Raw genomic sequence first — 22,878 nt, forward strand, 5'->3', positions numbered from 1 at the left:
AGCCATATACAAAAATTCACTAGATTCCTAAAGAGAGAGGTCTCTCTAAATTATTAATCGCTCTTAACATGCTATATAACATATAACTACACAGTTACATCGATTTTTATTTTTATTCATTTAGTTTATTGTCCTCCCAACACCCTCTCCCACCACACTAAAAATGCAAGCTTCATGAGAGCAGGGGCTGACTTTTGCCTATTTTGTTCCCTTCTGTGTCTCCAGAGCCTAGGACAGTGCCTGTAATGTAATGGGATACTCAGTATTTAAGGAATGAGGGGATGATTAAATATTGGATGAATGCATGCATGTGTAAACAAATCGTTAGTTATTAGGAATTTCGGGGAATGGGGCATCCCGGGATTAAGGAGATTGACTGGGAATGGAGAATGGGGTCCTCGGGTCTCCCTCGGAGTGGATGCCCCCTGCAGTGGTCCAGCGCTCCTTTCCCTACCACCAGCATGTTGCTTAGCAACCGGCCTCCTGGCCCTCCGCCTCCGCTAGAGGGCGCGCGGGCGTGGAGACATGAACGCGCACGCGTGCGCGGCGCGGGCCGGCGAGGGAGGCACGTCACTTCCTGTTTCTTTAGGGGAACGTGGCTTTCCCCACAGCGCCGGATCTTTCTCTCTGCGTCTCCGCTGCAGCGGCTGGAGCTGGAGTTGGACCCCGAGCGCAGCTTCGCCATGGACTCGGCCGTCAGCGACCCGCATAACGGCAGCGCCGAGGCAGGCGGCCCAACCAACGGCACGACGCGGCCACCTTCCACGCCAGAGGGCATCGCGCTGGCCTACGGCAGCCTCCTGCTCATGGCGCTACTGCCCATCTTCTTCGGCGCCCTGCGTTCCGTGCGCTGCGCCCGCGGCAAGGTAGGGTCCGCGGCAAAACCGGGCGCTGTCCACCTCCCACCCTGACACGGCTGACACGGACCCTCCCCCTACCCCCGCTCTAGGCGGGACAGACACCTCTTCTGTCCGGACACTGGCCCTTCCCATTATCGCCCACCACGGCTTCCCCACGCCAGGTTCACATCCCGGGGCTGACCTTAGGTGCCTGAGGATGTGGGCACCCATCCGCGAACCAGGTTCCTGAACTGACCCCTTCCTCAAATAGGGACTGCGCCCTCCCTCTGTGCGTCGTGCTGGAAGCACCGTTGGCAGACCCTCACACTATGATTGAGCACTGTTTCGAGCCTCCTGGTCCCGGCCAGACCAGCTTCACCCTCGGCTCTCGCTGCTCATTCCACCTGGGACACTCGCCGCATCCCAGGCTCTGGGTCAGCATCCCTCTGTACCTGCTGGGTCGCTGGTCCTAACACCTCCTGAATGGTACAGTCTCTTGTCATTCCTCACCCTACCCCCCTCCCCGGGTAAGTTCCGGAACCCAGGCTTTCACACCTGTCCGGCTGGAATCTGTGACCCATAGAGTCTTGCCCCACCTCAAAAAAAAAAAAAGTAACACAGAAATATTAACTCCTAGAACCCCTAGCTCAGGCCCCAGTTTTTTTGTATCACTTTGTGGAACCAGTTCCAGTCAGCCAGCTCCTCAAAACTTGGCACTTTGGTGCCTCTCTTTTTTAACCTGTCATAGACCCCAAGTTTGCTGGTTTCCTCTTCCCTGCCTAACACCCAAGCTTGGACCTATCCTAGCCTGAGTCCAGATGCTATTCCTAACCCTGTTCCCACCCCAGACCCTGACCCTACCTCAAAGTAGCTCCTCTCTTCATGCCCCTTAAGACAGTCCTTCCACCAAATTGGAGTAACTCAGCTGAGTTAGTGAGCTGCCATTGGCCTCTCTTGTAAGACTGGGCCAGACTCCATCCTTGGTCTTCAACATCTGTCCCGTTGTATACCTAAGAGGATCCCAGGGCCTTCCACCTCCAGACTTCCTCCTTCCCACCCTCCTTCTCTATAAGAAGCTCTTTCTAGCCTTTTGCGCCAATGGCTTCTCACTTCCTGTCAGCCTGTCAGTCGTCCTCCAGCTCCTGATCTGCGCGGGCTCCCTGCTGCTCCTCCCCACGCAAACCTGAAGTTGAACCTTAGCGGAAGCTCTCTTGCCCAAGGAGGGCAGACCCACAAACAGCTGCCGCTTTTGAAACTGCTCTAACCCAGGTTCTCGAAACATTACCCAACTTGAGCAGTGACTGGGGCCTGCCACCTTTCTTTCCCAAGATCGGAGAACTTGCTGCTGGTTCCCTCTAGGTCAGATGCAGAGGGGATTGGTCAGGCAGGGCTTAGATGGCCCCGTTTGCCTTATTGTTCTGCCTGTTCTAAGCAGAGTTCAGGTGGCTTTCAGCCTCCCTGTCATGCCATACACACAAACACTTGGTGCAGGGAGAAATTCTGAAATAGATCAGGACAAAGGAGGTGAAGGGCAGCATGGAATGAGCTAGGCACTTGATGTGAGGGGCTCCCCAGACTTGAGTAATTCTCCATAGCACCTTCTACACATGGATTACTAATCTCTTTAGAAAACATCTTCCAAACAACAGAATTTCCTGAACCTCCACTGTTGTCCAGGACAGAGGAATGCTGCAAAGATGAGTGGGTCAGAGCCCTATCACCACGGAGTTTGGGTGTGTGGATGAGCGAGGAATAACTAGATCTGAGATTGTAATACAAGTAGTGCTGCCGGGTTTAGGGAGAAGATTGAGCGCGCCTGGGGCTGGGCAGGGCAGCTTTGTGCTGGAGGTGGACTCGAACCTTCATGTAGAGGTTGAATTTCAGCCAGAAGACATTCGAAGCAAAGGAAACTAGCGAAGTAGCTGCACACGGCAGTTCAGGAGTTGGTGGAAGGTCTGGAGTGGCTGGAGCAGAGGGTAATAGAAGAGAGCTTTAGATCTACTGTAGCATCTAAATACCTCTCCCCAGCATCTCCTGAGAGACAGGTGGACTGGAAGACTGTATGGAATTACAAACAGCTTGACCATTAGTAGCCTCCAATCACCAGGGTATCCTAAAGCTTACAAACCTTCACTCTGATTCTCCCAGCTACTGACTGAGGCAGGCAGAGCCAGTTTTATTATTACCATTGTATAGAGAAACTGGGAGGCAAAGAAAGGATTTCTCTGCCAGGTAGGGGCAGAACCAGATGTTCCTAGTCCTGGGCTCTCTCCTGGATGCAGTTGCCTGCATCACACAAGTGGCATTTTGGCCTGGGGAGAGGAGAGGCTAAATGACTCCCGTTTTCTACCCTGAGTCATGTTTCTGTGATCATTTGGCAAGGGGAGAAAAGTTAGCTTGGGGGCCCAGGAATTTTGATTTCACAGTAGGGTTGGACCCCCACCGCCAGCTGAGAGAGAGCATGTGAGGACAGAATTCTCCCTGGAGCCAAGTTGTCCGTGACAGAGTGAGTTGTGAAATCGTGGGAGGAGAAGGTGAAGCGTCCTGGAGTGTGTTGGGAGGAAGTAGCCATGGGCGGAGCCATCCAAGAGCAGTGCCTATCCCTGTCTGAGACCTGTGTTCCCAAAAGGGAGCAGGTCCCAGGAACAGCTACTCATCAGATTGATTCAAAGGCCTTTGGCTGGTAACTCAGAGGAGCCCCCCAGCCAGCCGGACTGGGCTCCTGCTCTATGCCAGGCCCTGGCTGGCTACCAGGAGTGCCTGACGAAGAGGCCAAGCCTTGCCCTCACAGAGCTCAGTCCCCAACGAGAAATAGCCATGTGACCAGCTGACTGCTCGAGGAGGCCGCCATGATCTTTGCCGGGGTGGGCAAGAGCTCAGCGGGCAGGACATGAAAGGGAGATGTAGGACCACAGGTGTGTTCTGGGAGGCGGTGAGCAGTTTGATGCGAGTCCAGTACAGGTGCTGGGGTGAGGTAACAAGAAGATGCTCCAGAAACCTGCAGCCTTTCTGAGGTAGGGAATCCGGAAGGCAATACAACAGCCAATCTTCATAGCCACTACATGTTTTGTGTTTGCAAAAGTTCAAGCAACACAGAAGCATGAAGGAAATCCCCGCCCCATACCACTTCCTTGGAAGTACCCAGTGAGCTGTTTGGTGTGCATCCTTCCCCATCTTTTTCTGTGCGTATACAGACATGTACGTGCCCGTGTATGTATACATATGTAAATTTATGTTTATAAAAATGAGATTTTGCAGTACATACTGCTCTGAACTGATTCTTCGTTTTTTTTTCCAAAGCAGTATATCTTGGTCATTCCCGTGTGTCAGTACATGTAGACCTATCTTATTGTTTTATGGCAGGGAGGGTAGGTTATGCACACCCGTGGTATAGAATTCCAGAAGGACTGAGCAAAATCTCCCTCCCACCCCAGCTGCCCGGTTTCCCTCCCCAGGGGCATCCCCTACTGCCTTTTTCTTGGATATCCATCAAGAGGTGTCTGTGCCTCTGCAAGTAAATAAGCACGTGCTCCCCCACCTGTGCTATATAGCTGTTGCATTGTGGTATTTCTGTGGTTTAGTCGCTCAGTGGCGTCCGAATCTTTGAGACCCAACGGACTGTAGCCCACCAGACTTCTCCATGGGATTTTCCAGGCAGGAATATTAGAGTGGGTTGCCATTTCCTTTTCCAGGGAATCTTCCCAACCCGGGGATCGAACCCATGGCTCCTGGCGTGTCTCCTGCATTCCAAGCAGATTTGTTACTGGGGAAGCGCACATTTTGTTGTAGACACACTCTTTTTTGCACCTTGCTGTCTCCACCACTTAATATGCTTCAAATCTAACACACCAGTACCCATGGAGAAGTTCTGTTCTTTAATAGCTGTATGGTGTCCCCCTGTACCCCACAGCCATGATTCTCAAAGTGTAATCCCTGTACCAGGAGAAGGCAATGGCACCCCACTCCAGTACTCCTGCCTGGAAAATCCCATGGACGGAGGAGCCTGGAAGGCTGCAGTCCATGGGGTCGCTGAGGGTCGGACACGACTGAGCGACTTCTTTCACTTTTCACTTTCATGCACTGGAGAAGGAAATGGCAACCCACTCCAGTGTTCTTGCCTGGAGAATCCCAGGGACGGGGGAGCCTGGTGGGCTGCCATCTATGGGGTCACACAGAGTCGGACACAACTGAAGCGACTTAGCAGCAATCCCTGTACCAGCAGCATCAGCATCACCTGGAAACTTGTTAGAAACACGTATCTGTTCACAAGCCCTACTGCCAATTCTGACATGCGCTCAAGTGTGAGGACCCCTAATTTGGAGTCCTCCGCTGGTCAGTTAGTTTGTGTCAATCTTCTGCTATCATAAGCCATGCTGATATTAATCTCATTATACATTTGTTACTTCACGCTTCTCTGTGTATTTGTAGGATAGATTCCTTGAAATCGATTTGCTGGGTCAGAGGCTCTGTGCATGTTTAATTTAGATGGATTTCATCAATATCTAGTGCACAGGTTGTACCAGTTGATAACTCCCACCCGCAGTGACCTTGATTCTCATTTAATGGCTGCTTGGTAGTCCATTCTCCAGAGGTTTCTGAGCTGTTGTGTGATGCGATCAGGTCCTTCAGAAAGAGCTCCTAATAGAGGAGGGGGCAGGCAGGAAGGGGGCTGGTGAGGTGGTGCTCATGGAGCCTGCAGTGGAGGGTGAAGGACTCGGGTGGGGGTAGTTTGGGAGATGCTTGGGTGAGTGAGTGCACGTGCAGTGAGGAGAGGAGACCTGGGGTGCCAGAATGGTCTGTGAATCCCAGATCCTTTGTAGGGCATGGCCTGGAAGCAGAACTCCCAGAGCTCCAGCAGAGCCAACGACTTCAATGAAGTTGGCATCCTTCTTCCTCTGCTGCTTTTGCTTCCGCTCTGATAACTAAGCATCCACAGTGTCACTGGAAGCTAAATTTATTTCTGCTCTTTCTGTCAGCTCCCAGCCACTCAAACCCACCCCAGGAGCCATTGTATTTGCATACGAACATCTAGTTTGAAAATCTAAATTGAATCAGTGGAGAATCTGGCCAACTTCTAGTATTTTTGAAACTACAGAGATTCTGTTGCTGTCAGGATTCTGTTCCTCAGAAAGGTTACAGGCCCCCTGAGCATTTTGACATAACTTGGCAGCAGAAATTTCCAGATAGGAAAGACAGAGGACTTCTAGGGGGTGATAGCCAAGAGTCTGGGCTCTGGAACCAGACTGCCTCAGCATGCCTCCTGGCTCTGCCACTTGGCCAGCTGTGTGACCTTAGAGCGAGTTACATCACCTCTCTGAGCCTCGGTTTCCTTATCTGTAAAATGGAGGTATTAAAAGTCCCTGCTGCCTGGGGTTATTGTGAGGATGAAATCATGTAAAGTACCTAGAATGCTTGGCACCTAGAAAGCCCTCAGTAAATGCTGTCCGTGTTACCGTCCTGGTCAGTCAGATTTTAAGTCTTCCGTGCTGACTCAACATTGCACGTGGGGTGTTTCTAACAGTCACCCACAGAAGACCGGATTTAACTGTGTGGTGGAGCATCTGTCCAACCTGGTTTGCCATCAAATAATACTGAGCCTCTTCCCACCCAGGATCCTGGGCTGAATTGAAGTGAATGTGTGGAAATGAGCAGTCACTCTGGTTTGCAGGTGATGCCAGAGTCTGTGGGTCCTTTCACACCACGTGCCCTGCATCTGCAAGTCCCTCTGCCTGTAAATGCTTCCCTTCCTTGTACACAAAGCAGACTCCTCAACTCAGTCAGCATTTATCTGGCTCCTGCTGCATACCAGACCCTGTGCTTGGCCTTCACAGCTTTGCTTAAGTAATACCTGCTCTAACCACCTCTGACACTCCCTGCTTCCTTGCAGAAGTAGTATCCTGTCCACTTTCACGTGACTCCCTTGTACATAATAATGATAGTTTGTACAACTTGTGGGAAGCTCAAGGCACAACACTTAAGTACTTCCAATGCAAAAATCATTGAATCCTGGCAACCCGTTTTACAGCTGAGGAAATTGAGGCTCTGAGAAAGAAAATAACTTGCCCAAGGTCCCACCGCTGGGAAGAAGCAGAGCTGGCAATGGGGCTGGGCCCGCTGACGTCAGAGCCCTCCTTCCACCACGGGCTGCTCGTGCCACGTATCGAGGCAGTTCTACCACGGGTCACGCTACCCGGGGATGTTCTGTTTACACGTCAGAGCCTTGGCCTGCCTGCCTGTGGACACTTTAGAGTCGGGAGCTCATTTAGTTTTGTGCCCACCCTGCTGCTACACAGGAAATACAGTGACTCTGTGGAGGTCCACTGAGAGGGCCGTGAATTTGCCCACACCCTACCACACAGTGCTGCCAAATGCAGAAATCAAGGGCTGGGAGCAAGGAAGGAAGATGGGCCTACCTCGCCATGTCATTATTGCTCATCTGCTCCTAGTGGAGCTGCCAGAGAGTGCCTCACACAGCCACCTGGTCCTTCCAGGGGGAGGATCTCCCTCAGCCCTGCCTGGGCTGCAGGGCTGTAATGTAGCCATGCCTGTGTTGGGATTTGGCTTAGGGCCTCCCACCTGCCCCTCCCTGATAATCACAGCTCCTTGGACAGCCACAGTACTTGACAGTTTGCCAGGCTCTTGGACATCTCATTTGATTTAAGCCTCTTGGCCCTTTTAAGTGAAGTCGCTCAGTCGTGTCCGACTCTTTGTGACCCCATGGACTGTAGCCCACCAGGCTCCTCCATCCATGGAATTTTCTAGACAAGAGTACTGGAGTGGGTTGCCATTTCCTTCTCCAGGGGATCTTCCCAACTCAGAGATCGAACCCAGGTCTCCCACCTTGCAGGCAGGCCCTTTCCCTGGTCTGAGCCACCAGGGAAAGCTATAGACATTGTCGGTCTGTTTGACAGATGAGTGAACAGGCTTAGAGAGCACACGATCTGCCTGAGTCACCCAGCAAGCCATTGTTAGGGCGGTCACTCTAGGGGCATCGTCGTGCAGTGACGGTCGCTGGGTCCTTGTGGACTGTGAGCACAGAAGTGGGTGGGGAGCCTCGTGGTCCTGAAAGCTTTTGACCTTTAGATTTATATTTAAAATGTTTTTTAATATAAATTTAAACAGAATTATTGGAGAAGAAAATGGCAACCCACTCCAGTATTCTTGCCTGGAAAATCCCACGTCAGAGGAGCCTGGTGGGCTACAGTTCATGGGGCTGCAAAGAGTCAAACACGCCTTAACGACTAAACAACAACCAGAATTACACCAATATAGATTTTCATTAGGAAATCTTTTTGTCATGAGTTCCATGGAGCTGATTTAACTTTCTGTGTTGTACTGTTAATTCCATTTCCTTTTTTTTTTTTTCATTTTAATAATATTGAAGTGATTTTGCTTGCATTCAGTTGTTTCATGTAAGTATTTATCCTCCGTCAGCTCTATACCCAGATCTCATTCCTGCTATCTGCCATTGTGAGTTTAACTGTGGCTTGTACTCTGACCAGATTCATTTTCCCAGTCACTTGAGTCTGAGTTTTGTCAAGATTTGCTTCTCCTTGCAGTTGTTGTCTTCCCAATGCTCAGTTTTAACCATTGTTAGTTTTGTTTTGTGGTTGGTCTGTTTCCACGTAGAATATTCACTACCTACTGGATAAAAGACTGGCTATCTTGACACCTCAGCTAATCTGTAAGGAAACTGGAAGTAGCCCTCATGAGGCCGAGGGCTGCTCTCCTGTCGCCAGTGTCCAGTGTTTTCTCTTGCAGTTGTTAGGTACCCACTGCCTCTGCCGCACACGCACTGGGTCCTCCAGGACTGTCCCTGTCGGGGTCCCGGTCTCGTCAATAGCAAGTCGGTGGGATCAGAGCATCCTGCCCTGGGGTGGATAGACCATAGCCCTGGCAGAGGGAACAGCACTAGCAAAGCCTTGAGTCAGGAAAACATGGGGACCCCTGAGGCACCTCAGTGACCAGGCATAAAGCGGGGAGACGAATGAGCTGTCGTGGCACCAAGTTCCCACCAGTGTCCAACCCTTGCAGGCCAGAACCAGTCCCCTCTCAGCACGGCCTTTTTTCATCTAGAACGCCTCGGACATGCCCGAGACGATCACCAGTCGGGACGCTGCCCGGTTCCCCATCATCGCCAGCTGCACGCTCTTGGGACTCTACCTCTTTTTCAAAGTAAGTCCTTTGTCACCTGGTGTGTCATTTGGTTTAAATATTTTATTTTGTTCTGTTTTTCCCATCACAGGAGGCATGCATGTTCATTTATAGAAAATAAAGAGCAGGAAAAGTAATAACAATTCACCCCTCGCCCCCCTTCCCTGCTGTGATGTCGGGGGGCTCCTTCCCACCAGACTTTACTTCCCTTCTCCGTGGAGCTTTCTGTTCTGTTCTGGTTTCTGTTTTTGTACTCTCCGTGTTGGGGTGGGGTATAGCTGTGTCTCGGACATACCTCTACCATACTAATTGCTTTTCTTTTTTTTTTTTTTTAATTTATCGAGGTTTATTTTCCCAATAAAAGTTACACAGGCTCAGTGTTGAAAACCTGGAAAACACAGAAAAGTAAAAAGGGGAAAACAGCAGCCATCCAAAACCCCCCTGCCAGAGACAGTCACAGAGCCCCTTTGGAGGTGTGTCCTTCCCCTGCTGCTCCCGTGCATGGTTCCTCCGTAGCTGTGACCACGTGGCGTGTTCAGTCCTGTAGCCGCTTCCCTCACTTCACATTGATAGCATCATAAGCATTTTCTCATGTACTGCAGACTCACAAACTTTTTATTTTAGTCTAACATGTACTGTTTTCTGATGACAAAAGTAATTTATGCAGAAAACAGAGAGGAGAAAAACACGCAGGTCATCACCATTAGCACCTTGGCATATCTCCTCTCAGACTTTTCATAAGCATGTTTTTAACGTAATGATAGTCATTTTATAACTTTTTTTTTTTAAATAACACAGTGCAAGCACTTTTTTCCTGGTCATTGAAAACTTTTCAAGGACTTTTTTTTTTCTTTGCCACCCTTCATGGCCTTTCCTGACCAGGGATTGAACCTGTGCTCCCTGCAGTGGACGTGCAAAGTCCTAACCACTGGACCACAAGGAAAGTCCTTCCTTAAGCATCACTTTTCATTTACATTTTAAAAATACATGTATGTAGTTTAAAAAAAAATTTTTTTTCAATCTAAGAGGAGATGCAAATAAACCATAATACTCTCCCCAGCATAGTTTCTTGTGAGTTATTCCGTTATGCATAGATCCACATTTATGTAAAAATTTTCAAACAGCTATATATATATCAAACATACCGTTCTTTCCAGGGAGATATTTTTGTATGAGCACCGTCAGCTCTGCCTCGTTCCCTGTAACAGCTGCCTGTGGTTCTGTTTCCCGGATGCACCCTGAGGGGGCATCCAGCGGTGGGAAGTCCCAGCACTGTAGCCGTGGGCATCGTCGTGGGCGCCTCAGCACAGTCACGTGTTGTCAGGTGTATCTGCAGTAGGACTGCCCGCTCAGACAGCATCTCCACGTGGCAATCGGAACAGACTGTGCCACATCCTTCTGATTTTACCAGTTTACATGCCCTCGCAGCAGTTACAAGTGTGCTGGCTTCCCTGTACTCCCACCTACACCGAGCACCGTCAAAATCCTTGACTTTTACCAGTCTGTGGATGAGTCAAAAACAGCGCCTGTTTGCAGTTCCATCGCTCCCTCATTATTGGATCAGAACCATCCCTTTTAATGATTTCAGAATATCCCTCCCAAGCAGATACACCACGGCTGACTGACAGTATCCGCCTCACTTCACACAGAAAACGTAGTTGTGATTTTTACTCCTGTCAGTGAGAAGGCATCAGGTCACATTAGGTGTTCACCGTTTTTCCTTTTCCTCTTTTCCTGGACCTCGGGAGAAGAGGTGGATTTCTCACGTGCTTTGGTTCACAGCACACCGCCATCAGCCATGCCGGGCTGCCCTGCTTGTTTTCTTCACCCCTGACGCCCATCTCCATCTTCCACCTTCATTTCCCTTCACCGGACGCACCTGCCCTCAGGCGTTTGTGTCGTTGGATGTGAGTCTTTTTCAAAGGCATATGGTCTGAGTGTATCTGTGTGTCTTTGGTGAGAGTCTCGTCTCCATACGTGGCACTGTGTCCCTTTCCCTTTCCCCTGTACTCTTGCGATCTCTCCGTGGCTCCGTGTACATGAGCACGGTGCATCCGACTTGGCTTTTGGCAGATATTTCTCAAGTCTCTACTGTACTGAGTACTAGGAATACACACCCAGGCCTTTGCCTCAGGACCATCTAATATTTTCAGTATTTAGGATTCTCTCCTTAGGTTAGATTCCCTAGAAAGGAATTTCTGGCAGCAGAGGGTGTGAACATTTTTATTTAAGGCTCCAGACACCTGTTGCTCAGCTTGTCCTCCTCTCCAGGCAGGTAAGCCCCAGCCTGCCTTGCACCAGAAGACACAGTGTCCATCCCCACCAAGTCACAAGAGTGTCATGTTGTGATTTCTGAAAGGCAGCTGCCTGGATAACACAGGCACCAGTTTCTTCCCAAATTCCAGACTGACCACTGGATACAGTTTGCATAACAGTGGCTCTCACTTTCTCACTAGGCCCCTTTCCTCCTCCTGGTTAGGGCACTGGAGTTTGTTGCATTTCTCAAGATCATAAAATTTACCTTATTGCACCTCATTTAAACCTGATTGCTTTGAGGCAGCTTATGAAAATTAAATCCAGTAGCATAAGGAAAATAAAGGAAGAAATTGGGGTAAAGGAGAAAAAAGAATAAAATAGTAGAAAGCAAGGAAGCTTTGGGTGAGGACCCTACCCAGACCCTGTGCTCTAGACTCTGCAGACTTGTGCTTCTGCCAGAAGTACCCCGGACACGGGTATAGCCCTGACTTCTAAAAGTTCAGAATTGGCGCACAATTCGTAGGCCACACAGTCAAGCTGACCAGAAACTCAAAGACATGGCCAGAGGGAAATTTCTTCCCCCGGCCCGTGTTGAAAGAGCACTGTGTAGTGGGGAAACACATCCTTGCGAGTTAACTCGGTCCACACGCCTGTGCGGGTCGGAGCGTTCGCCCTGTGCCCGCTGATGTTCAGTCAGTCTACAAGTCTCTGTTGAGAACTCACACACAGGTGCTGTGCTGGGTGCTGGCACTGCAGTGGGGAAAACTGCTGGCCCACCCCTGCCCTCTAGGAGCTTGTTAAGTGGTGGAGACCGACACCAGTCTCGCAATCAGTAGATAAACATGCAGTGAGAGTCCTAGGAAGCGCTGTGGAGTCGAGGCCTGTAGCACCAGAACAGCACGGAGGGACCTGCCCCTGCCCAAGCCCCCACCTCAGACAGCAGCCCCTTACCTGCCTTGCTGCTCAGCCGAGAACCCTAGACATGCCCTCCCCCCACAGCCCGCAGCCCTGGGCACGTCCTGCTTCTCTAGCTCAGAGAGCTGGAGTCTGACCCCCTTCTCGCCGTGTCCTCCATCCTCCCACACGCAGTGCCCTTCTCGCTGGGCTGTCACCTTGGACTTCTGCCCTGTGGGGTGTGCCTTCCCCACAACTGCAGAGGAATCCTCTCAGGCCATCAGACCAGGTCACAGCCTTGCCCTCAGCCCTGCAACACCAGCATGTCTTACCCAGACGAAGCTAAAGCCTTTTTCACAGCTCTGCAGCTTCTGTCTCCCTCCTGCCGTCCCGGCCTCGTCTCCTGACACTCTGCTTCCTCCCTCTGCTCCAGGCCTGCAGACCCTCACTGTTCCCTGCACACGGGCACACAAGGCCCCCTGGGGACCCTTCCCGCCGCCTCCAGGGCTCTTCCCCCAGACCTCCTCACAGCCGCTCCCGTTCTGCCTTCAGATCTACTCCTAGGTGAAGTGTCGTAGGCTTTCCTGGGCCACCTGGGTGACAGTCCCACCCCACTCTGCTTACACTGCTGTGCTTTTCTTAGCACCCGTCTCCACCTGACAGTGTGTTACACTTTCATCTCTTGAGATTCTCCCCCTCTGGAGCCTGAACTCTGTGAGAGCAGGGGCTTTTCTGCCTATTCCAGCACTGAGCACGGCGTACGGCACGTAGCAGACGGTAAACATGAGCTGAAATAATGAAGGTCATGTCGAGGAAAGCTTCTCAGAAGCCCAAATGAGGAGAAGAGAGCTTCCCAGACAGAGGGGCATGTGCGCGGGCCGCCCGCGGGTGGGAACATAGCACACCAAGGCCAGTGTGGCACGAGCTGCAGCCAGAGAGGCCTGCGGTGGTCACCACGAGGACACGAGAAGCCAAGGAGAGGGTGTGGACTTGAGCAGAGAAGCTCAAGCAGGGAACCTGCTGAGAGGTGTTAAGCAGGGGAGCAAGGTGATCAGACAGGCGTTTAAACAGATCCAAGAACAGCCTTGTTTGACAGTCATCAGTGGCCCTGTGTCCCACTCCACAGCACATTATTTCCCCCCAGTAAGAGGGCCTCATGATAACAAAAGACAATATGATACTGTGACCGTGGAGCCATATAACACAGCCTTTCTAAAGTCCAGAGTTAACAACATGTGACCACTGGCTCTGGAGCCCTGTGAGAGAGAATGTTCCTCAGGTTCACCCAAAATAAGACCCCGAAGCAGCTGTCAGGGCCTGCGTCAGAGCTTCAGTCAGAGCTTCAGGCATCGTTGTGGGAGAGGCGGCCCAGGAAGGGATGGAGAGGGGACGGGGTGCAGGTGACTCATAACCGGGTGGCCACCCACAGGCTCCCTCAGCCGTTGAGCAGAGAGGAGGAAGCTTGAAAGAGTTTGTTCTGGGGTTCAGACGGCTCTCTTGGGACTTTGAACATCAGGCTCCCCTCCCCTGTGTCTGCCCCCCACACACACACCCCATTGCCTGTCTCCAAGTGGAGCCACCAAGGGCAAACCTACAGACTGCTTTAGTCAGTTCAGTTCAGTCACTCAGTTGTGTCCGACTCTTGGCGACCACTTGGGGAGGCATATCTGAGGGCTTGAGGGTCCTTCCCTTTTTCCTGTTGCCATAGAAACTGGAAGCCCCCCTTCCCAGTACCATTTGAGATTCTTCCTGACACTGTTCCCCATCTCCAGAGCGGGGAGACCATCTCCAGAAGAAAAGCAGGGAGTCTGGTTTCCTCATAGCCTCCAACAACCCTGACGTCCTGTTTCTCTTTGTATCTCTGCCTCAGATATTCTCCCAGGAGTACATCAACCTCTTGCTGTCCATGTATTTCTTCGTGCTGGGAATCCTGGCCCTGTCCCACACCATCAGGTCAGAAGGCATCTCTGCGACCTTTGAAGCAGCTTTCTCAAGAGCCAGTACAGGGTCTCGGATGAGAACATGACCTTTGGCATCATTCAGAGCCAGGTTTGAGTCCTGGCTGTAAAAACCCAAGGGAACTTTTCCCCTGTGTTATACCGTGGGTGACCCTGCACAAGAACCAGAGCCTCTCTGGGCCCCGGTTTCTTTCCAAGGAAGGATAAGACTGTCCGGTGGGCGTTGGCCACCACAGTTGTTAGGGAAATTATCTGTGAACAGTAGTGTCGTGGTAGTTGTCACAGTACTGAGATGAGTGATGCCGGTGCCACCTGCTGCGTGTGGTGGCTGCTGCGCACGCGCTAAGCTGGCTTCTCACTTGTGGTCTCAGCTCATAAGAGAGCAAGGCAGTATTGAGAGAAGTTAGGAGCACAGGCTCTGGAATTTGACTACCTGACTTGGAATCCAGACTCTGCCACTTAATAGCCCTGTGACTTTGGGCAGGTTACTTAATCTCTCTGTCCTCAATTTCCTCACCTGAATGTGAAGGAAAATGATCATACCTTTCTCATTGGTCACATAGAAACTTTTAGGACAGTATCTGACACTCGGTGTGTTCAGTAGCTGTTAGCCGTTGTTGTAATCATTGTAATCTGTTGCTTTTAATCCTATGACACATTCAGAAATTGAAGCTCAGAGAGGTTAAGAAATTTTCTAGGATGATACAGCTGATAAGCAGCAGAACAAAGATTCAAATCTAAGTTTCTGTGGCCGCAGAGCCCATCCTCTTTTCACTGCCACCCTGTTCAGATCGTCACGTGCTGTGTCAGTTCAGTGGGGGTTGAAAGAACTAAACCAGGAGTCCTCAGGTGGGGCTGCTTACCCAACAGGAGTGGTGTCCCCAGCCCATCCCCTGGCTGTGACTGCACAAGCACCCCAACCTGCTTCCATCTGGCCCCTTGAAGAGGTACAGCCTCAGGCTGACAACCATGGAGGTGGTCAGCAGACCAGGAAAAGTTCCCGGAAAGCAGGAACACAATTTGAACTCGGCTCCGAAGGGCAGGAAACCTGGAAGAGGGTGTAGGAGGGAGAGGCCGGGCCGGGAGCCAGAAGGTCTGTGCACATTGTAGGTGCAGTCAGAGAGGAAGAGCGGGATCCTCAGGGAAGCCCTGGGAGTGGGCGGAGGTTGGCCTGGTTCCTCGAGGCAGGATCTGGGAGTCAAGAATGTGGGCCCAAGAGACAGTCAGACCTGGAACCAAGGCTCAAGTTACTCAAGCTCTCTGAGCATCAGTTTCTTCACCTGTGAAATGGAGATACGGGGAGTACCTCCTTGGAGGGGCGTGGGAAGGTTCAAGTCAGCATGTCTGTGACATGCCCAGAGCAAGGGGGTATGTCCAGATTCCACCAAGAGTGAGAGCAACTGGCTCGAGTTCACACAGACATATGGGACCGAGGTCAGTGTTGTCTTCAACTTCACCCACAAGGCCGTGTTCTAGGGCCACACCCCAGCCCCCCAATCCTTCTGGAGATCCAGACTGATGAGCCCAGCAAGACAGTGGCAGACCTAGTCACCCTTCCCCAGTGAACAGACCTCTTCTCTCCTGGTGGACCAAGTGAGGGAGGTCATTTCCCATGCTGGTTGTGCCAGTAACTCAGTTGTGTCCAGCTCTGCGACCCCTGAACTGTAGCCCACCAGGTTCCTCTATCCATGGGGATTCTCCAGGACAGAATGCTGGAGTGGGTTGCTGTGCCCTCCTCCAGGGGATCTTCCTGACCTGGGTTTGATCCCATGTTGCAGGTGGATTCTTTACCGTCTGAGCACCAGGGAAGCTCAAGAATACTGGAGTGGGTACCCTATCCCTTCTCCAGTAGATCTTCCCAACCCAGGAATCGGACCAGGGTCTGCTGCATTGCAGGCGGATTCTTTACCAGCTGACCTACCAGGGAATCCCATGCTGGTTAGGAGCCCCCCAGTTCTAGCGCATCCCACCCTCCTCAGCATCTGCAAGAGTCGTTAGCACAGCCCAAGCACTGCCTTAGCATGAAAAAATATATTTTGTTTGACCAGGTGCTGAGGAGTTGATTATTTCACTTTATTTCAACAGTCCTGCAAGAGAGATCACCAGCCACTGCCCAGCAGGCTATTTTGAACCTGTGTCATTTTGACACCCCAGATCTTTCTTTTTTCCTTTTAGGACAGTAACTGAGAAACATTGTCCAAAATTTCTCATGGATTAACCAAGAAAGAGTTGTTTGTCTTTTAACTAGTTCATAGTTTTTATTGATAGAAATTATCAGCAGAAAATAGAACCGAAGCCACTAAAACTGCACATGGTAAAATTTGTCAGTGACTGTCATTTTTTTGAGACGATTTAGAGCACACAGTGTGACTTGGGAAGGTGAGACCTTGTGAAAATGATGACTGGCCGTGGGCATAAGGGGTACTCACCATTCAGGGTCCAAGCTATCCTCTGAAACAGAAATTGATACAGACTGAAAAACTGGAATGAATGGGATTAAAGAAAGCCTTACTATAAAATGTGCAGGGAAAAGAACTGAATCAGATAAAAATAATTTTAGCAGAAAAGGGGGAGGGCATAATTTAATTGTGCTATTGAGATAGTTGATCTAAGAATTAAGTTTACCTTTCTTTGATCGAATGGAGTTTTCTTAAGCATTTTCTCCTAGAAGTCTACAGTACTGTTAAAATTTTGGTTAGTTGTTTGTATGTATCCCCAAACATAGACCTTCCTCAGAATCCAAACAAGGACTGCAGGTTCAAGACAGGAAAACTGAGGCTCAGAGAGTGTCACAGCCTTCAGGAGCAGAGTGGTTTTGAGCACGGGTCTAACTGTGCAGCCACGTATTTTTTGTAGTTTTGGCGAAAATGAAGGAGAAAAGAGAGCTTAAAGATGGGGCCTGGGCACGCGCTCTCTGATGGGCCTGTAGTCTCCTGAGGACAGCCAGAGGAGGGTTCTGTCTGCTGAGAGGCTGTGGGGGCTGAGCCCCAAGCCAGGGAGTCCAGGCGGCGGTGTTTGTGGGATTCCTTCCACTTCCCCAGCTGCCGTGAGCCTCCCAGGGAAGAAACCACAGCCTGGAGTGTTAAGCAAAGTGAGGGCCCACAGCCTGCCTTCACCCTCTACAGCCACCAAGACTCATGCCTGTGCCAGTACCCTTCCTGCCAAGGGAACCGTGCAGCTTATTTTTACCACCTCTGAGCTCATATCCCACCTAGCTGACCTTTAGAGGATAAGGTCCCTAAGACCACGATCTGCAACCCCAGGAGGGAGAGGCCACACACCAGTTTGCCCTTTGCCTTCACCCCCAGGGGAGAAGGGCAGCAGGATGTGGTTTCCCAGCAGAAAGCAGTGACCTTTAGGCTTGACGTGAGCCATCAAGGGCTGGAAGGAGTGAGTCTCTGCCTGCTACAAAAACCTGCATTCAGCAAGCATTTACCAGCTGCCTCTCAGGACCCTTGCCCTTAAGGCAGGCTCACACCAGCCAGGTTGCTTGTCTCTTGCCCCGTATTATCCAGCAGCCCCTCTTCTTGGGATAACAAAGACATCTGTCTAGAGACTTCATACTTGGAGTTGAAGCTGCAGTTAAGCTTACAGGGTGCCAAACATTCATGTAATCCTCTTAATAATCCAATGAGAAAGGTATTGTTACAGTGTTCCAAATGAGGAGACAGTTGCAGGAACAGTTAAGTAACTTTGCCAAGGTCACACAGCTCAATGGCAGAGCCAGGATTTGAATCCAGGAAACCTGGCTCCAGAGTCCATGCTCTCAACCCCTTTCCCTCTGCTTGTAGGGCTCCTAAGTTTAGCGCCTCAGGCCTTCTCTCTGCCTCTACACACACCCTCTGGCTTCATGCTCATGAAACGTGATTCAGTGAACAGAGCTGAAACTGGCTTCCAGCCTCATCCCTCCCAGCTGCTGCCTCCCACCTGCTCAGAGCCTGTTTGTGGAAACCCACTCCCAATTGCATCTTGTATCAGTCATGTCTACATAATCACAAAGCCTTGTCATCATTCATGTCATACCTCTGTAGACGGGAAGGGATTGGCTGTGTGTTGAATGGAAACTTAAGGCCCAGAGATAGTTCTTAATCCACATTTTCTTCCTCCAAGCTCCAGGGTCTTAGAGAGCTCCCTTTTCCCTGCCTTTACCTCTGTGCCCTGGGTACCCCTTGGCCTGGGTCCATTTTCCTTTAGCTGGGAGCACCATTGTGGATTTGCCTGCCTCATCAGTCATCAGTCTGATCTGGCATTGCTGAATGCTTTCAAGTTCAACCACCTGCGATGATAGACATTGAGTACTTATGACCCCTGTTGAGGATCTAACGCTGGGCTAAACTTCTCCCTCTCCCCTACTTTCACAGCAGCTCTTTGAATCAGGTGCTATTATCCCCACATTCAGCAGAGAGACTGATGCACTGAAGTGAGCCCAGGGCCTCATGTGGCAGAGCAGGCATCAGGGCTGGGCCACCCCGGTTTGTGTCTGCTCCACGATACTGCTTAGTATCCAGACCCAGACTGAGCCAAAAGCCCTGGTTTTCCGTTCTGTTCTGAAGGCAATCCAAAAAAGAAAGTCTCTGCTCCCTGCCAGGCCAGGAAGTAGACCATGCTGAGTAATCAGAATGCTTCCAGAGACGAGGCCAAGCCCATCCTGAGCCACAAACAGGCCCCATGGAAGGAGTGAATGTGAGCCCGCTCTCGCCCAAGGGGCTGTGATTCATCTCACTTATCAAGTCCAGCCGAGTTTGTAAAAATCGCAGGCCTGGCAAATTATGGAGTGGGGTGACCATCAGGTCATCTGACTTAATAGATCTGGAAGGGAATCCAGGAATATGCAGTCTTTTTTCTTCCCATGTTTAATTCCTTTTATTTGTATTCCGAAACTGACAGCATGGTTATTACTCAAATTAGAGGTGACAATAATTCAGCTTATACTGTTCCCGCTTTATCTGTGTTGGCACAGTTTATATAATAGTTAAGGAATCATCCAGAAGGAATTGCTGCTTCCCAGCATCTCTAAGTGTTCTGGGAAACTGATAATTAAAGGAAATGGTCAAAACAAATCCCCTCAAGAAGAATACTAGTCAACTCAGGCTTGCTTCGGGTCTGCTAACTGCTAAAGTGTGCTAGATTTTTGCAGGATTTAAAAAACATATTAAAGTAGTTTCAGACACTTAGAAGGATTTTTTTGGGGGGGTTTGATCCCTGAGTCAAGAAGATCCCCTGGGGAAGGAAGTGGCAACCCACTCCAGTATTCTTGCCTGAAAAAATCCCATGGACAGAGGAGCCTGGGGCAGCAGTCCAAAGGGTCGCAAAGAGTCACTGAGTTCCAAGCACACACACAAGAGGCTACCTGTGAAAGAGTGATTAGATAGCCATTTTAATGGGAAGTCTCCAGTAGCCTCAGAACGCAAAGGAAACTGCAGCTTTGATTTGTCACACTGCACACACCTGGATTGTGCTTGAAGTAAACAGACTTCTGAGAAATTGGGACAGAGGGTTTACCTTTTTGCTTCTAGAGTCAATAGCAAAACTCACGCCACCTCACCATCTACCTCTCTGCCTTGAGCCCAGGAGAAAGGGCTATGCATCTCATTTCCCTTATGAGTCTGCCCACAGTTTGTGCATCATGGCTTTACTGTGGACCAGGCTAGGTCCACTGCCTCTGGCTGGGCAGGGAGCTGGCAAGGATGTGGTTTATCTGGGGCTATTTGCAGTTAATGGTCCCCTCTCAGCTGCTGGCCTTCCAGCCGCCTCAGCAATATGGGCCCAGGCATTCTCACTCTAAAGAGTCAGATCTCACCGGGCTACTAGTCGGCCCCTTATTTCAGCTCTGCTGTCTGCCTAGACTCAGCGGGTCTCCTTGAAGAGTCAGGACTTAACCCTATGCAGGCTTAAGCCAGAATATGCATTCTTGACGGGACTCTCATACAGATTGTGGATAAACCAGACTTTGGAATCCATTGCTGTCCTAAAAACTGTTTTATGTGAAAGTCTGCCTCTTTTGTGTTTCTTGGGTAATAACTAAGAGGCTAGGTTCAGGTCTCAAATCAGCTCAAGATACTGATTTCCCATGTAACCCTGGGCAGTCACTTGCCCTCTGAGGGCCTGTTTTCACATCTCTACAATGGGCACAATAACACCTACCTCTCAGGGCAGCTGTGAGGTTGTTGGGAGATAACAGCTTGTAAACAAATGTCTGGGGTTGTGGGACCCCCACAGGGGCTCTGTTTGCCAACCTGCTTTATCTTTCCTTTCAGCCCTCTCATGAATAAGTTTTTTCCAGCCAACTTCCCAAACCGACAGTACCAGCTACTGTTCACACAGGGCTCTGGGGAGAACAAGGAAGGTCAGTGCTGCCGCCACCCCCTGCCTTGGCCGTACCTTGGATTTCTTCCCACTCCCTCCCCTCCCCTTTGTCTCTCCGATACCGGGACTCCCCGGTACAGCAAGTGATGGGCAAGGTGGGCTCTGGGATGACATCCCCACTCTGCCGCTGGGTGCACACTGTTACCTCTCTGAGCTTTGGGGGGTTTTGTTGGGCTTTTTTGGTTTTGTTTTGTTTTTTCATCTGTAAAATGAGCATCATAATGTAGTACCTCCCTTATAAGCATGTTGTTAGGACTGTGAGTAAGTGATGAGTGGAAAGCATTCAGCACAGCGCCTGGCTCAGTAAACAGTAAACAGTCGGCTCCTGAAGCTATTTTTATCATGTCTGTTTTTAGTGTGATTACTTCCCTAGCTATGATTTGAAAAGGAGGTTCCATGGCTTTTGAAAAAAATGAAAGCCACAGGGAATTGGGGAAAGCCTGGGTCCTGTGAGTGAGTTAGGGTGTGGGTTCGACTGCTGTAACAGGATTATCAACAGCTTGGACAGGTGGAAGGTATTTCTCTTTTGTGTACAAGTCTGAGCTTGTGAATGTCACACTCGTTGGGGATGTGCCCAGCACACGCTGCCTTGTCCCTGGAGAGCAGCGATTTTATATGATTCCTTTGTGCATCTGTAGGCATCTGTGCCCAGTCAGTGACCATGGGGGTTTTCACCTGTCTTGTGTTCTGCTGCACTCGGGTCAGCGGGTCCAGGGTAGCACACCATTGCTTTGCAGGCTGTCCCAAAGGACGGAGAGGCAGCTGTTCCGCAGGCCCATTTAGCTGCAGGGGAAGCTGGAAAATGTGGCTGAGAGCTAGTTGGCCTCGTTTCCATCAGGGTATTGTCACCACAGAGGGGTGAACAACGGTTGGGGCCAACCAGCAGTCCACTACAGTCTGGAATCTGAAAGGAAAGCCTGCGCTCTGTAACCCTGGGCAGGCTCCACCACCTCTCTGGGCCTCCTCAGTAGGACACTCGGAGATGATGGAGAAGGGGTCTAACGTCAGGATGTCTGCCACAGGCTCCCCAGCAGAGCAGGCTCAGGGCCTCCCGCTTGCCACTTCTCCAGGCCTCTCTCTCTCACCTGCTTCCTCCTCTACTGGTGACACAGGGCTAACCAGCAACCTTCTTGACTCCTTTGGCGGCAGAGTAGAAAGATTCCTGAATGAACTGGGACCTTGCAAGGGCCTTGGGCTCAGTGCAGTCAGCATTGGTTGAGCACCCACTGTATGCAGGCTCTGTGCTGAGTGCTTTGTAAGGACCACCTCACTTGCTCCCCATGGCAGTCCTATCAGGGAGGTGCTGTGACCCCCATTTTTTTGTTTTGTGTTTATTTCTTTGGTCACACCTCTTGGCATGTGAACCTTCCCCAACCAGGGATCAAACCCACGCCCCCTGCAGTGGAAAGGTGGAGTCTTAACCCCTGGACCACCAGGGAAGCCCTGTGATCCCCTTGTTACAGATGAGGAAACTAAAACTCGAAAAGGGAGCCGCCTCCCCAGCTGGCTGCCCAGCTGCTAGTGCAGAGCGTGGGCTTCTAGCACCGTGGACCACCTCCCACTGACCCTGCGTCAGGCCTGGGTTCCCTCTGGGCCTCCATTCCCTCCTCTAGGAAATTGGAGAGTCTGGGGTTGGGGAGGGCTCCAGTGAGCACCCCCAGCCTGTGGGTCTCTGACGGAGCCCACAGCCATGCCCTCCTCCGTCCAGGGGCTGACAGGTGGGAGGGGCAGCCCCGCCCCGGGGAGTGGACTTACCCGGCCTCTCTGCCCAGAGATCATCAATTATGAGTTTGACACCAAGGACCTGGTGTGCCTGGGCCTGAGCAGCATCGTTGGCGTCTGGTACCTGCTGAGGAAGGTGAGTAGCCAGGGCCTAGGCAGTTGCGGGGGGTGCTGGAGCGCTGGAGGGGCAAGGTGGTGACCGGTGAGGTGGCCTCACTCTCGCCTTCCCCCAGCACTGGATTGCCAACAACCTCTTCGGCCTGGCCTTCTCCCTTAACGGGGTGGAGCTCCTGCACCTGAACAACGTCAGCACCGGCTGCATCCTGCTGGGCGGGCTCTTCATCTACGACATCTTCTGGGTGAGTCGGGCAGGGACGCGCAGGAGGTCCGGTGGAGGGCAGCGACCTTGACCTGCAGGTAAGGCCCTAGATCAGGTCCTTTCTGGGGCAGTGCCCTCGGCTGTGAAGTAGATGACAGAGCAGAGTCCCACCCCTGCTCACCGAGAGCTCACCTTTCTTTGCCCTGTGCCTATCAGCCGTCCTCTCTCCCTCACAGTGAGCCCGGCAGGGGATTGCTTATCCCATGTCTCTCCAGCAAGCAAGTTGAGGCTCAGAACAGCTGAGGCAGGGGTGGTTAAAGCAGAAGAGTGGACACTGTTGAGCAAGACACTGATCGTAAGGACAGAGACT

At 51.1% G+C, this 22,878-nt stretch overlaps 1 protein-coding gene across 11 annotated transcripts in view; it reads left to right on the forward strand.

Moving 5' to 3' along the window:
- Positions 1-567: 567 nt before the first annotated feature.
- Positions 568-22,878, forward strand: part of HM13 (histocompatibility minor 13) — a 38,934-nt gene continuing 16,623 nt past the window's right edge. For 4 of the 11 annotated variants that reach the window (XR_003037679.2, XM_025000522.2, XM_025000519.2 and 1 more), the window contains exons 1-6: positions 588-866; positions 8,916-9,014; positions 14,014-14,096; positions 20,359-20,447; positions 22,186-22,325; positions 22,423-22,548. Coding sequence is in view for 10 of the 11 variants with exons in the window: in XM_025000522.2 (XP_024856290.1) it covers positions 684-866; positions 8,916-9,014; positions 14,014-14,096; positions 20,359-20,447; positions 22,186-22,325; positions 22,423-22,548 (720 nt within the window). In the remaining variant the exon portion in view is untranslated. Of the gene's footprint in view, positions 867-8,873; positions 9,015-14,013; positions 14,097-20,358; positions 20,448-22,185; positions 22,326-22,422; positions 22,549-22,878 lie in introns of all 11 variants that reach the window. The other 7 variants (XM_005214664.5, XM_059892542.1, XM_025000525.2 and 4 more) reach the window with 5 other exon arrangements.

Source organism: Bos taurus, chromosome 13, assembly GCF_002263795.3.
Source record: "Bos taurus isolate L1 Dominette 01449 registration number 42190680 breed Hereford chromosome 13, ARS-UCD2.0, whole genome shotgun sequence".
NCBI lineage: Eukaryota > Metazoa > Chordata > Mammalia > Artiodactyla > Bovidae > Bos > Bos taurus.